The sequence below is a fragment of the Mustelus asterias genome, chromosome 2 (genome assembly GCF_964213995.1).
Source record: "Mustelus asterias chromosome 2, sMusAst1.hap1.1, whole genome shotgun sequence".
NCBI classification, from domain to species: domain Eukaryota; kingdom Metazoa; phylum Chordata; class Chondrichthyes; order Carcharhiniformes; family Triakidae; genus Mustelus; species Mustelus asterias.
The window spans coordinates 16277575-16293291 of NC_135802.1; the positions used below are offsets into that span (position 1 = coordinate 16277575).

The 15717-nt window shown below is 42.5% G+C and overlaps 1 protein-coding gene across 27 annotated transcripts in view; it reads right to left on the bottom strand.

Annotated features, from left to right (window-relative positions):
• obscnb (obscurin, cytoskeletal calmodulin and titin-interacting RhoGEF b) overlaps positions 1 to 15717 on the bottom strand; it is a 614792-nt gene that overhangs the window by 1634 nt on the left and 597441 nt on the right. For 26 of the 27 annotated variants that reach the window (XM_078231785.1, XM_078231777.1, XM_078231827.1 and 23 more), the window contains 3 exons: positions 13009 to 13232; positions 8076 to 8151; positions 4260 to 4409 (listed from right to left, as the gene is read on the bottom strand). In XM_078231785.1, coding sequence (XP_078087911.1) covers positions 4260 to 4409; positions 8076 to 8151; positions 13009 to 13232 — 450 coding nt within the window. The remainder of the gene's footprint in view (positions 1 to 4259; positions 4410 to 8075; positions 8152 to 13008; positions 13233 to 15717) is intronic. The other variant, XM_078231706.1, reaches the window with a different exon arrangement.

Consider the following 15717-nt stretch of genomic DNA (forward strand, 5'->3'; position numbering starts at 1 on the left):
ATTAGTTGACATGATTTCATAACTGGATTCTCTGCACGAAACTTAATCCCTCCAGTGATGTCTGCACTTGTAAAACGTAGTCATAAGTTTATCAGCAGATCTGGTTTGTATTTGCATGAAAATATGCTTGAGGATGTTCACATTTGGGACAGGGTTCTGCTGTAGAGTCAACATTTTCCCAAGCAGCAGCTCCACCCAACACATCATCAACCTCTTATAACTTGGGGTATTTTCTGTTTGTTACTTTCCGGGTGATGTGGTGGACATAGGGACAGATGTTATGGGGAACCAGTAATATTTCTGTCCTTCCTCCAGGATCACGATATTTCCGCAGGTTGGACAGAGCAGAATTGCTGGAAGCAGAAACCAATGAAGGTTAACATACCATTTGCTTTCCTAATTGTTTGCTGCACCTGCCTCTCCACTTCCATTGACTGGGTGCACAAGGACGCCCAGATTCTTTTGCACAACCACACTTCCCAATATATCCCAATTTGAATAATAGAAACATAGAAACCCTACAGTGCAGAAGGAGGCCATTCGGCCCATCGAGTCTGCACCGACCACAACCCCACCCAGGCCCTACCCCCACATATTTACCCGCTAATCCCTCTAACTACACATCTCAGGGACAATTTTTAACCTGGCCAATCAACCTAACCCGCACATCTTTGGACGGTGGGAGGAAACCGGAGTACCCGGAGGAAACCCACGCAGACACGAGGAGAATGTGCAAACTCTTCATTCCTGTTTTTCACACTAAAGTGTATATACTTCACACTTAGCCATGTTGTGCTGCATCTGCCATGTGTTTGCCTACTCACTCACCGAAATCACCTTGAAGCTCCCTGCATCATCCTAACAACTATGCCCAGTTTTGTCATCAGCAAATTTGGAAATGCTACATTTGGTTCCCTTATCAAGGTCATTTATATATATATCGTGAACATCTGGGGCCCAAGCACTGATCCCTACAATACCCGACTAGTCACTAACTGCCACTTGGAAAAAGATTCCTTTATTCCCACTTTCTGTTCCCTGTCGACCAATTCTTGATCCATGCCAATACATTACCCTATAACCCATGTGCTTTAGAAACATAGAAAATAGGAGCAGGAGTAGGCCATTTGGACCCTTTGAGTCTATTTCCCCATTCATTTTGATCATGATAATCAAATTCAATATCCTGAGCCTGCCTCTCTCCGCCCCTCCCCCTCATATTCCTTGATCCCTTTAGCCCGAAGAGCTATATCTACTTTCTTCTTAGAATCACATGTTTTGGTCTCAAATACTTTCTGTGATAGTGAATTCCACAGATTCGCCACTCCCTGGGTTAAGAAACCTCGTAAAAGGTTTGGATTAAAACTTTTCTAGTGAGACGAAGAAAATGAAACAAAATATATTAGTTACAAATTCAGCAATTTTAATATAGCTCCATCTTCATTAGTTGACATGATTTCATAACTGGATTCTCTGCACGAAACCTAATCCCTCTAGTGATTCTGATCCTCAAACCATGACCCCTTGTTCTGGACTCCCCCACTATTGGGAGGGAACATTCTTTCTGAATTCATCCTGTCTAATCCTGAGAGAATTTTATAAGTTTCTATGAGATCCCCTCTCTCTGTTCTAAACTCCAGTGAATATAATCCTAACTGACTTGGTCTCTCCTCATATGACAGACCTGCCATCCCAGGAATCAGTCTGGTAAACCTTCGCTGCATTTCCCCTATAGCAAGGACATCCTTCCACAGATAAGGACTCTAAAAACTACACACAATACTCTAGACGTGGCCTCACCAACGCCCTTTACAATTGCAGTAAAACATCCCTATTCCTAAACTCAAATCCTCTTGCTATGAAGGCCAACATACCATTTGCCTTTACCGCCTGCTGTACCTGCGTGCTTACCTTCGGTGACTGATGCACAAGGATACCAAGATCTTGTTGAATAGCCACCTCTCTCAATTTACACCCATTCAAATAGTAATCTCTTCCTATTATTGCTATCAAAGTGGATAACCTCACATTTATCCACACTGTACTGCATCTGCTATGCCGACGCCCACACACACAGCCTGTCCAAATCACATTGAAGCATCTCTGCATCCTCCTCACAGCTCACCCTCCCACCCAACTTTGTATTACCTACAAATTTGGAGATGATGGGCGTGATTCTCCGGCCTCCTAGCTGCATGTTTGCTGCCAGCAGGAGGTAGTTGTTTGCTAGCAGTGAGATTCTCTGGTCCCGCCGCTGTCAATGGGAATTACCATTGAGGTCACCCCCACACCGGCAGGAAATCTGCGGGTGGGACCGAAGAATCCCACAACGTGAACAGCTGGAGAATTCTGGTCCATATATTTAGCTCTGTCTTCCAAATCATTAATATATTAATTAATATATAATATATAAAAATGTGCGGGTTAGGTTGATGGGCCATGCTACATAGCCCCTTCGGGCCCGATTTTACCATTTTGATTCTAAGTGCTGAATCTGGGCGCAATTGATCCGACTTGGAAATCTGATGCCTGGAAATGAAGGTAATTAATATCAAAACATACGACAGAAACTCAAGGGACTAAAATCTGACCAATTCCTAGGGCCTGATGACCTGCATGCTCGCATTTTAAAAGAGATTGCTGCAGGGATACTGGATGCATTTCCAAAATTCCCTGGATCCTGAACTGTTCCAGCTGATTGGAAGTTAGCAAACATATGAAAGGATAGAGAGAGAAAACAGTGAGCTACTGGCCAGTTAGCCTAACATCAGTTTATGAAAGGGAAATGTTTTTTGAGGATTACCTAGCAGGGTACATAAAGGAAAACTTGATATGTCATATTTGGATCTTTAAATTTCAAAGGCATTGAATAAAGGGTACGCAAAGGGTAATAGGCAGGGTTGGAGGTAATATATTAACATGGATAGAGGATTGGTTAATAGACAGGAAGCAGAGAGCAGGGATAAATTGGGCATTTTCAAGTTGGCAAGCTGCGACTGGTGTAGTGCTGCAAAGATCAGGGCTGAGACTCAGCTACTTACAACCTATATTAATGACTTAAGGACAGAAAATAGTGACTTAGACAAAGAGACAGATATATATCTACAAATAGAGATACATATCTATAATATGTTTAAATTTGCTGATGGCAAAGCTAGGAAGGAATGCAAGGACATAGGAGGACATAGAGAGGCTGTAAAGAGACATGACAGGTTTAGTGAGTGGACAAAAAGATGGCAGATGGGGTTTGTTTCTTTAGGATATGGGGAGGGGGGTGGGGGGGGGGTGGATCAGGCTACTGAGTTGAATGATCACCCATGATCTTAATGAATGGCGGGGCAGACTCGAAGGGCCAAATGGCTTCCTTCTGCTCCTATTTTCTATGTATTATGTAGGGAAGTTTGAAGTTATTCATTTGATCCTAAGAATAGAAAAGCAGAATATTTTTTAAAAGGGTGAGACTCATGAACATTGATGTTCAAAGTGACTTGGATATACTCGTACAAAGAACTCAAAAAGTTGGCATTTAGGAAAAAAAGCAATTGGCACGTTAGCCATTATTGAAAGGGGCTTAGAGTACAAGAATAAAGAAGTCTTGCTGGAATTCTGTGTGTATTCTCCATACTTAAGAAAGGATATACTTGTATTCGAGGTGCTGCAGTGAAGTTTATTAGATTAGTGTCTGGGTAAGGGGGTTATCTTTTATTGCAAGGCGAGTAATTAGACCTATATTATCTGGAGTTTAGAAGAATATGAAGTGGTCTCATTGTCAAGCCCCTTCCTAACCTTTCATATCGAGACATTGGGCGGAATTATTTTGTTTTGCCTGCCACAGGAATCGTAGCGGGCGGGATGCGGTCCATGCAAAGATCTGTTGACCTTGGGCGGGATCTTCCGGCTTTGGGGCGAACGTGGCCGGAAAATCCCACCCGTTTTTTCGGCTGGCTGGGAATCTAGAACATGGAGACACACTTTCAGGATAAGGGGCTGATCATTTAGGACCGAGATGAGGAGAAATTTCTTCCCTGAAAGGATTGTGAATCTTCATCCCTGAATATATTTGAGGCTGAGATTGATAGGTTCTTGGACTCTCGGGGAAATTGCAAGACATGGGGAGAGGGCTGGAAAGTGGAGTTGAAGCCCAAGGTCAGCCATGATCGTATTGAATGCTGGAGCCGGCTGGAAGGCCTGTATGGTCTGCTCCTTTTCCTATTTCTTATGTTCTTCTGACTCGAGAGCAAGAAAAATGGAACACTCACCCTGGATTAAGGCATAATGTATTCTTCAGAAACGAAACTGCACCTTGTGAAAGGCCAGCGTAGCATCTCCCCAGCTTGATTTTTCCTTTCCTGATATTCTTCTCTTTGTCACAATCTTTGTCAGATCTAAAAGGGCAATCTGCACTCAACCTATAAAAGCAAGAAAATGTTGTCTCTGGTAACCTTTTCATTAATTCAATTTGCATTGCCTTACTTTATCATTGTCCCCCCCCACCCCTCCACAATGCATTGCTAAAAAGGACAAGCAAATGCCCTGCTACCCAAGGTGCTGCTCTGTGAAGTTGTTAGCCGGTGGTGAAAGCTGCCCAAGGTGACTTAACATTTAGCCTCTCACCGATATTGGGAAACCCACCTGGTTTGTGCTTCTGGGCCTCTCCTTGGGGTAGGCACAGTAAGTAGTCTCACAACATCAGTTTAAAGTCAAACAGGTTTATTTGGTAGCACGAGCTTTCAGTGTGCTGCTCCTTCATCAGGTGAGTTAAGAGTTAGGTTCATAAATAGGGTATATATAGATACAAACTTAATTGAAAGATTGCGAATCAAATGTGAATCTTAACAGGTAATCAAGTCTTTACAGGTGCAGACAATGTGAGTGGAGAGAGGGTGAAGCACAGGTTAAAGAGGTGTAAATTGTCTCAAGCCAGGACAGTTAGTGAGATTTTGCAAGCTCAGGCAAGTTGTGGGGTGACATAAACCCAAGATTCCGGTTGAGGCCATCTTCATGTGTGCGGAACTTGGCTATCAGTTTCTGCTCAGCGACTCTGCGTTGTCATGTGTCATGAAGGCCGCCTTGGAGAACGCTTACCCGAAGATCAGAGGCTGAATGTCCTTGACTGCTGAAGTGTTCCCCAACAGGAAGGGAACACTCCTGCCTGGTGGTTGTTGAGCGGTTTCCTTTCATCCATTGTCGTAGCGTCTGCATGGTCTCGCCAATGTACCATACCTCGGGACATCCTTTCCTGCAGCGTATCATGTAGACAATGTTGGCCGAGTCACAAGAGTATGTACCGTGTACCTGGTGGATGGTGTTCTCACGTGAGATGACGGCATCTGTGTCGATGATCCGGCACGTCTTGCAGAGGTTGCTGTGGCAGGGTTGTGTGGTGTCGTGGTCACTGTTCTCCTGAAGGCTGGGTAGTTTGCTGCGGACAATGGTCTGTTTGAGGTTTCGCGGTTGTTTGAAGGCAAGAAGTGGGGGTGTGGGGATGGCCTTGGCGAGATGTTCGTCTTCATCAATGACATGTTGAAGGTTCCGGAGAAGATGTTGTAGCTTATCCACTCTGGAGAAGTACTGGATGACGAAAAGTACTCTGTCCACCCTGCCCCGTGTTTGTCTCCTGAGGAGGTCTGTGCAGTTTTTCACTGTGGCACGTCAGAACTGTCGATCAACGAGTTGAGTGCCATATCCTGTTCTTACGAGGACTCTACTTGGGGTTAGAAACTCATTGACAGCTGGAGAAATATGTGCCCCTCCCTCCCCCCAATGGTGCAGGACTTAATCTGTGCTGAAGAAAAATCTCCTGGTTGCTAAGTTTCGTGATATACAAGTGCATCAGAAAATGTGGTCATTTTAATACTTTTAATAAAGAATCTTATGATTTCACTCAATTCTGAACTGAAGAATTCAGCATGAAGTGTTTTATTGTGGTCACTGCACACAATGGTGAAAGATATTCACATTTTCTTGATAGCTCTTAGTATGGGACCAGAAATGGATAGATACCTTAAATCAGCATAATTTACTTTGAACTCTTCTACTCAGTAAAACAATTACCTGAGCTCCTAAAAAGGCAGAGAAACATACTTTATACAGATGAGCGAATGTTAAAAGGAAATCCTTGCCTGGATGACTAATGAAAAGATGCAATAAAAAAAGCAGTCGATGAAGTTGATCTTTATTCTGATTGCTACACACAATAGCCAAAATATTCTCACCTTCTTGTTAGCTCTTAGTATGGGACCAGAACCATACAAAACACCCCTGGGGATGAACATGGTCATCTTAACCTCAAAGGGTGGACAAGAGCGTGTGTACCAATGGTGATGGGCTAATGTAGCACAGATAGTTGTTAAATTTTGTTCTTTATCAGGAAGTTGGTGAACTGCTCATCTCTAGCGATAGACAGCATGGTTTTGTACGAGGGAGGTCATGCCTCACAAATTTGGTTGAGTTTTTTGAGGAGGTGACAAAAACGATTGACGAGGGAAGGTCCGTGGATGTCATCTATATGGATTTTAGTAAAGTGTTTGACAAGGTTCCTCATGGCAGGCTGGTGCAAAAGGTTAAATCTCACGGGATAAAAGGTGAGCTAGCTAGATGGGTGGAGAACTGGCTTAGCCATAGAAGACAGAGGGTAACAGTGGAGGGGTCTTTTTCCGGTTGGAGGTCTGTGACTAGTGGTGTTCCGCAGGGCTCTGTACTGGGACCTCTGCTGTTCGTGATATATATAAATGATTTGGAGGAAGATGTAGCTGGTGTGATCAGTAAGTTTGCAGACGACACAAAGATCGCTGGAGTGGCGGATAGTGATGAACATTGTCAGAGAATACAGCAGGATATAGATAGACTGGAACATTGGGCGGAGAAATGGCAGATGGAATTTAATCCAGATAAATGCGAAGTGATGCATTTTGGTAGATCTAATGCAAGGGGGAGCTATACAATAAATGGCAGAATCATCAGGAGTATAGACACACAGAGGGACTTGGGTGTACAAGTCCACAGACCCTTAAAGGTGGCAGCACAGGTGGAGAGGGTGGTGAAGAAGTCATATGGCATGCTTGCCTTTATTGGACGGGGCATAGAATATAAAAGTTGGCATATGATGTTGCAGCTGTATAGAACGATGGTTAGGCCACATTTGGAATACTGCGTCCAGTTCTGGTCGCCACACTACCAGAAGGACGTGGAGGCTTTGGAGAGAGTACAGAGAAGGTTTACCAGGATGTTGCCTGGTATGGAGGGTCTCAGCTATGAGGAGAGATTGGGTAAACTGGGGATGTTCTCCCTGGAAAGATGGAGGATGAGGGGCGACCTAATAGAGGTGTATAAAATTATGAAGGGCATAGATAGGGTGAACAGTGGGAAGCTTTTTCCCAGGTAGGAGGTGACGAACACAAGCGGTCACGGGTTCAAGGTGAGGGGGGCAAGTTTCAACACAGATGTCAGGGGGACGTATTTTACACAGAGGGTGGTGGGGGCCTAGAATGCCCTGCCAAGCAAGGTGATTGAGGCGGATACGCTGGGATCGTTTAAGACTTATCTAGATAGCCACATGAACGGACTGGGAATAGAGGGGTACAGAAGAATGGTCTAGTGGGCACATGAGCGGCACAGGCTTGAAGGGCCGAAGGGCCTGTTCCTGTGCTGTATTGTTCTTTGTTCTAGTGGGCCTGAGAAGATGGTGATGTAACTACTTAATGATGCAATTAAGAGTTGTTAATTAGAGAGCAGCTTTCTAGTCCTCGACATTGGTGAACTAGTTGGGGTGTTACAGTCATCCAAGAACATTTACAGTCACTCACAAATTAACAAATTTATTGAATTCAATTTCACAATGTAGAATGGTGGGATGTGAAGTCAGTACTGATGGATTGCTAGTCCAGTACCATCATCACTACACTATCATTCTCTAATAAATTCTCTAATTCTTGTGGTGAAAAACACATTTTCATACTGAGTTTGTTGGGCGGCTGGGCGTTTAGGATAGGAATTGAGTGAAGGTGGGAAGATTGCCAGATAACTAAATCCTGTAGCAATAAGTAATGTCAGAGATATAAATGCAACAAACTCACATTGTAAAGGTCAGCACACCAACTGCCCAGATATCTGTCTCTGGAACAACTGCCTTCCCTTCAAGAATTTCTGGAGCTGGAAAAAGGAAGTTTTACTTTGTAAACTGTAGTGTTATGAGATCCTTTTATATGTATGTATGGCAAACTTATTTAAAAATTGATCAGGTTTATAACTGTTCGAACTGGCAATCACATCACTAGATTAAAAAGGCAAATAAAACTGATCCACATCCCAGCCTTTAAACCAGCACTTCGCAAAACCCTCAGGATATTAAAAAATGGACATTTCATTTGAGAATGTTACGACCCCCATTGATGTTATAATTGGATGGGAAGATTCCAGAAATGGAGCCCTGGCTCAAAAGACCGCAACTTTTACTTTTTTAATAAAACGTGGAAGAACCGAATCACAGGACCTTGAATTAGTTTTAACAACAGATTTATTAAACATGAAAATAACTGGTTTATGATATAACACTCCTTTACTCCCTCCCTTAGCTTAATAATGACACACAGATTTTTTAAGATTAACATGGATTACAAGGTACATCTTAAACTACAATGGTCTCATTAACACACAAAGTCTATTTGAAGCACGCAAGATGACTGTGGTCAAATATGCACACTCTGCTCTGAACCCAAGGTAGTGTCTGTGGATTTCTCCTTTGCCCAGATGATTGTCACATGAGAGTTTCCAAACTCCACTCTCAATAAAATCTTCTCTCATAATAATACAATTGCTTTAACTCTCAATTCCCAGACTCTAGTAAAATGACATCAAAATTTTGATTTACCTTTGAAGTCTGCTCTCCGACTTTAAATCTGGTAACTGCAATTGTTTCTTTAATTCAAAACACTTTGTTTACTCTTCCTTGAATTCATCTGAACAATACCCTGGTCTCTGTTCTCTTAACTTCAGTTGCTTTAAAACATTCTTTATGTCCCAATTCCCTGGTTATCTGTCTTTACCTTTTCCTTCGGAAGCTTGCATATTTGCAACTCCCTTGTCCTGTCCAGCGTATCTTGGCAGAGTTGAAATATGCTCACTCCCGAGTATCCTGTGTCCAACACTAAAACTTAAAAGCTTTTCTACCCTTAAAAGGGCCTCCAATTGCTATGCAATGGTCTATTTATTCTTTACGATTTAGCCTTCTCTAAGCACAATAGCATTACATTTTGAATTGAAACCAAGCCCCACACATTCAAACACCTTTGTCCAGCATAAATCGAACTATAGGTTTTATCCTTCCAGGCACAGAAACACTAAATTAAACACACATAAAACTATCTTATTTCTAATGTTTACCAATACAAATATAAATCCCTTAAAATTGCCTTTGTTTTCTTGACAAGAATGTCTCTTCCAAATGCCATGTGTTCTGAAAAAATACACTGGAGGCACGGAATAAGATGTAACATAGATCTATTTATCCTTTTCCCTGAAAATCTGTAAAATGTTCTTTTTATCAATCAAAAGAGGCTGAACATTTGTCTTTTTAGAAGCATAGGATCAGTGCTCTGGAAATGAGATGTTCTGGCAACTCTGTGAATAAAGTGCCCTTGTGCAGGTGCTGAAAACATTTTGCTTCAGTTCTGAGAAGCAAATGTCTGTGTTATTGGCTGAGATTGAAAGAATCTTCCAACGGTCTTGAAACAGAAATAGGGTGGGCCTGAGGCAGTGGGGTCTGCAAGGGTGATGCAGCAGTGGGAAACACGATATTAAGCACAAATGTGACATACTTTGGATGCTGTGCTTCGACGTTTGACACTTCACAACAGATGGAAAATAATCTTAAAAGAATACAATCGTAAATGGCTACGGTGTCGGAGGGCACTTGGCTGGTGCTCCACAAGAGCAGCTTAGATAGTCCCATTCTCCCATCCTGCAAGGTGTTTCATTTCAGATGCTATCCAGTTCATTTTTGAAAGGGAATTGAATCTGCTTCCACCACACTCTCAGACAGTACTTTCCAGATCCTAACTACTTGATCTTTAAAGATGTTTTACCTCATGTCATCATTGGTTTTTGCCAATCAACTTGAATTGGTGTCCTTTAGCTCTTGATCCTTCCATTAATAAGACCATAAGACATAGGAGCGGAAGTAAGGCCATTCGGCCCATCGAGTCCACTCCACCATTCAATCATGGTTGATTTCAACTCCATTTACCCGCTCTCTCCCCATAGCCCTTAATTCCTCGAGAAATCAAGAATTTATCAATTTCTGTCTTGAAGACGCTCAACGTCTCGGCCTCTACAGCCCTCTGTGGCAATGAATTCCACAGACCCACCACTCTCTGGCTGAAGAAATTTCTCCTCATCTCTGTTCTAAAGTGACTCCCTTTTATTCTAAGGCTGTGCCCCCGCGTCCTAGTCTCCCCTGTTAATGGAAACAACTTCCCTACGTCCATCCTATCTAAGCCGTTCATTATCTTGTAAGTTTCTATCAGATCTCCCCTCAACCTCCTAAACTCCAATGAATATAATCCCACGATCCTCAGACGTTCATCGTATGTCAGGCCTACCATTCCTGGGATCATCCGTGTGAATCTCCGCTGGACCCGCTCCAGTGCCAGTATGTCCTTCCTGAGGTGTGGGGCCCAAAATTGCTCACAGTACTCCAAATGGGGCCTAACCAGTGCTTTATAAAGCCTCAGAAGTACATCCCTGCTTTTGTATTCCAAGCCTCTTGAGATAAATGACAACATTACATTTGCTTTCTTAATTACGGACTCAACCTGCAAGTTTACCTTTAGAGAATCCTGGACTAGGACTCCCAAGTCCCTTTGCACTTTAGCATTATGAATTTTGTCACCGTTTAGAAAATAGTCCATGCCTCTATTCTTTTTTCCAAAGTGTACGACCTCGCACTTGCCCACGTTGAATTTCATCAGCCACTTCTTGGACCACTCTCCTAAACTGTCTAAATCTTTCTGCAGCCTCCCCACCTCCTCAATACTACTATGGGAGCATCCTCTCTCCGTCTACTCTGCGCAGAGTCCTCATCAGCTGACACTTCTATCAAATCCCCTCTCAACCTAGGCAGAACAAATCCAGCTTCTCTAATCTATCCATGAAGCATCACATCCTCGGAACCATTTTGTAAATTTCTTCTGCACATGTCTAAAGCCTTCGCATCCTTCTAAAAGCGTGGCACTCAGAATTGGACAAAATACTCCAGTGGAGGCCAAACCAGAATTTATAAATATTCAAATAATATATAATTATACTAATAATAAATATCCCAAATGGTTTTTTTAAAACCACTTTATCTGTTCCTATTTATGCCAGGCAGTTCCGATTGGTGTCTCTCACCTTGTATAGGAGCTAAGAATTTACAAGTATTGAAATCTACAGAGAGATAGGTATTGTGTAATTGACTCAGAATGTGCTACCTTCAATGGACAGGCCATAGCTACACACCATTCCAATTAGCAGAATAAGTTTAATTATATAATACTCTTTTTCCTCAATAAACTGACTTATAGCAAGCAATAACACATGTAATCAACTAATCCATGTACTTATATTTATTGGTAAATATATCAGAATGGAACTGGGGCTTTTTAAAAAAGTATTTAATCAGATGTGGGTATCGATGGCGAGGCGAGCATTTATTGCCCATCCTTAATTGCCCTTGAGAAGGTGGTGGTGAGCCACCTTCCAAACCATTGCAATGTTTGTGAATGGGTACACCCACAGTGCTGTAAGAAAGGGCTTCCAGGATTTTGACCCAGCAACAGTGAAGGACTGGTGATATAGTTGCAAGTCAGGACAGTGTGTGGCTTAGAGGGGAACTTGCAGATAGTGGTGCTCCCATATGGCTGGTGCCCTTATCCTTCTTGGTGTTCAGCACCACTCGCGACTCCGCAGATGCTGAAGCTAGAACGGTTGGAAAATGTAGGCCAATAGAATCCCCTGGCAGTTGGAGAAGGAAAGTCATATGACTGGCCAACCCTTTTTGCGCTTTAAGCACATGCTTTTGCAGTCAAACTGAGGACAAGCCGCTTATGGACAATACCTAAATGTGGTCCCTCCTGTGTTGTTTTTCTCCCCAACCCACTCAAGAAGTTTTGCTGACTGCGATCATTCAGGGACACCCTGCTGTAGACAGAGATTTAGTAAAAGAATCCAAACCAGCTGTACCATCTCCCAAAGAACAACCAACACAGTCACCTACATTTTTAAAGCACTCTGAACTCAGCCGAGTCACTAAACTACACACTGTATACTCTTTTACTTTTTTTATGGACTCTACTTCAGCTAACCTATCCTTCCCCACTCAATAACCTGTGTTTGTGTGGACTTCGAGCAGACGTGCAAAAGTCGGTTCCTATTTCATTATTTTAATTAAATTGGTTTAAGTATAATAAAGTTAACCTTTTTATGTGAAACTCAGGAAAACCTGTCCTATTGGTTCTTTTACGATCACAGAATGTAAATAGTTAACAACTCACTGAATTGTGAAGTATGTAATTGAAGTTTAAAGTTTATTTATTAGTATCACAAATAGGCTTACATTCACACTGCATGAAGTTACTGTGAAAATCCTGAGTCGCCGCACTCCGGCGCCTGTACTCGGGTACATTGAGGGAGAATTTAGCATGGCCAATGCATCTGTTGGGATCTAACAAGGCCAAAGAGAGGAATTATTTCACCTCTCCTCACCTGGTCATAATACGATACTTCCGATTTTCTAATGTTGTGATGGAGAGTCATCAACCTGAAGCTTTAGCTGTGTTTCTCTTGTCACAGGTGCTGCTGGGTCTGCTGAGTCTTTCCAGTATTGTTTCAGATTTCCAGCATCTGCAATATGCTGCTTTTCGATTAGTGATTGCACTTACTGGTTGTAATATGCTCTGGGAATTCCTGAGATGCCAATATAAATGTACCTGTTTCGTTCTAACTGTCAAATAAAATAAAAGCACGACTCACCCATATTCTCCACAAAGTCTCTGCACTTTTCCACCAGCACAGGACGGCCAGGCATGAGAATCTCAGCATTGCCGAAATCTAGTAGCTTCAATACATTGTGCTCCACAATGATCAAGTTCTCCGATTTCAGATCAAGGTGAAGAGTATTATTGAGGTGGAGATACTCAACAGCACTAAGTATTTGTGTGAGCAACTCCACCACATGGTGCTCAGTGTAAGACGATCTACAATGGAAAGAAAATATTACATTACACTTTGGTAAAACTTTTCTGATCAGTAGGCAGTGTAAGCAGCTTTCTTCAGTCATACATTTCAAAACAAAAGGGCATAAATTTCTGTGAGGGTCTCCTGATTTCCTAACTAGAAGGAAAATAATTGCAGGATATGGAGAAAGAATGGGACTAACTTGATTGCATTTCGAAAGAGCTGGTGTAGACCTCATGGACTGAATGCTGTTCTGTACTATTCTATGACTTTGCAGAACCACACCCCCCACACCCAGTATAACTCTATGAATAACTAAAACCCAACCAAGTACAACTTACCTCCAAGGTTTCTGCAATGTTTATTGCAGGATATCAGGAGAACCCAGTGGAAATTCTCAAATATAGTGCATAGGGAAAAAGCAGGATAAGGCTATTGAGTTGGATGATCAGCCATGATCATAATGAATGGAGGAGCAGGCTTGAAGGGCCAAATGGCCACCTCCTGCTCCTATCTTCTATGTTTCTGCAGGAGAACCCAGTGTAAATTCTCCAATATATTGCAGGTTTCTGCACAGGTAAAAGAGAGAGAAATAAGTAACAAATTTAGATCAGATCTTGTCACACCATGAAGAGAGAGGCAGAAAAGCTGAGACAAACAAAATTAGCTATGCTTTCAAGGTGGAAGATATTTGCCCTGGGAAATAGATTCTTTTCCTACATTCCTACATCACAGACAGCAGCCTGTTTGGAGATAGGGCTATTTTTTTTTCCTGCATTCATTCCACTGTTACTTGTGTTTAGTTGATAGCAAAGTCCCTTGCATAGTTGCTTTGGTTGGATTTTGGGGTAGTGGGAAGGAATGGGTCATTTGGAAATGCACAGTGGCATATACCTACCACCTAAATTATTTAAAAAAATTAACAACCTCTGTTCTTTCAAAACAATTATGCTAGTTCTGAATTATGCAATTCTGAAATAAAAAGAGAAAGTGCTGCGCCAGCGAGAGCAGAAATAGGATGGATGTGTGGCTAGAGGGGTGGTGTAGCAGGATGGGCTTCAGATTCCTGATGCATTGGGACGGGGCTAGGGAAGGTGGGACCTGTACAAACTGGATAGGTTACACACCAACAGGACTGGCACCAATAACCTTGCGGGGGTGTTTGCTCATGCTGTCGGGGAGGCTTTAAACTAGTATGGCAGGGAGATGGGTAACTGAGCAGAGAGTTAGAGAAATGGAAATTGGGTTAGAAACAAAAGGCAGAAAAAGTGAAAGCAAAAGAGGATGACATGGAAATAAAAGGCAAAAGAAAACTGGTCCTATTGTCCCTAGAGATGGGTTTAATGAAGGAAAAATGGTAAAAAAAAATTAAAAGTTCTGCATTTTATTGCACGGAGCATAAAACAGAAGATAAATAAACCAACGGCACAAGGATAATCATCTCAAGGAAACCAGTGCAGGTTACACATTCATTTATAGTAGCTGTGGAAAGAAGAACTGTGCAAAGATAGTGTAGCCTTTTTTGCCATGAACCATCTCATGAGGAAGTTGGCTTGTCTTTCCAAGGGTGTTAATGATCTGATGATGCTTAAACTCTCCCTGCATGGCTACGTGCCAGCAACTGCCATTAGTGTGTACACCCTAACCATGACCAATCCCGGTGAATTCAAGAATAAATTCTATGACGACCTCAACTCCTTGATTGTTAATGTGCCAAAGTCAGATAAGTCAATTATTCTTGGTAACTTCAGCTCAAGACTTGGTGCAGATCACGAGGTGTGGCAAGGGGTCATTGGAAAAAAACAAGGTGGGTATTTGTAGCAGCAATGGTCCTCTTGCTGGAGATGTGTGCCGTACATGAGCTTTTAATCACCAACACAGTTTTCTGCCTTCCTTTTCATCCCTAATCTCAACAAGATCATTCTATGCATTGGCATCTAATTGACTATGCCATCATCAGACAGAGGGACAAAGCAAGATGCGTGTGTAATGGAAGCTATATGGGATGCTGATTGCTGGACGATGCAGTGGATTATCATTTCAAAGCTAAATGTCAAGATCAATCCCCTTAGACGCCCTCATGGCATGCAGGTCCACAAGAGTCTCAATGTGTCAAGGCTCAAGAAGGGAGTCAGAAAGGATTCTCTCTCAGAGACACTCAGGATTAGATAGATACTCAGCATTGAGGATGACCTTCGGGAATATAGTATACTCCACTGCTCTAGCGGTCCTTGACCTTGCCCTCCTGAGCTTCAATATTGGTTCAATGACAGCACCGCACCCCACCCCCCATAAAGAGGGAAACTTTTGCATCGCCTTCCTGCCCACATCCAACCTGTCTCCCATATGACATTGGGTAAGGAATCCCGCCCTTTGTCTACCAAAACATCTGCATTTCTCTGGGCTTGCTGTCCAAGCAAGCTTGGACAGATGCAAGACACTTGGCTGAATCAGAAAGCAGATGAACTTTAGTTTTATGCAAACCGCAAAGACTGTTATCTTGGT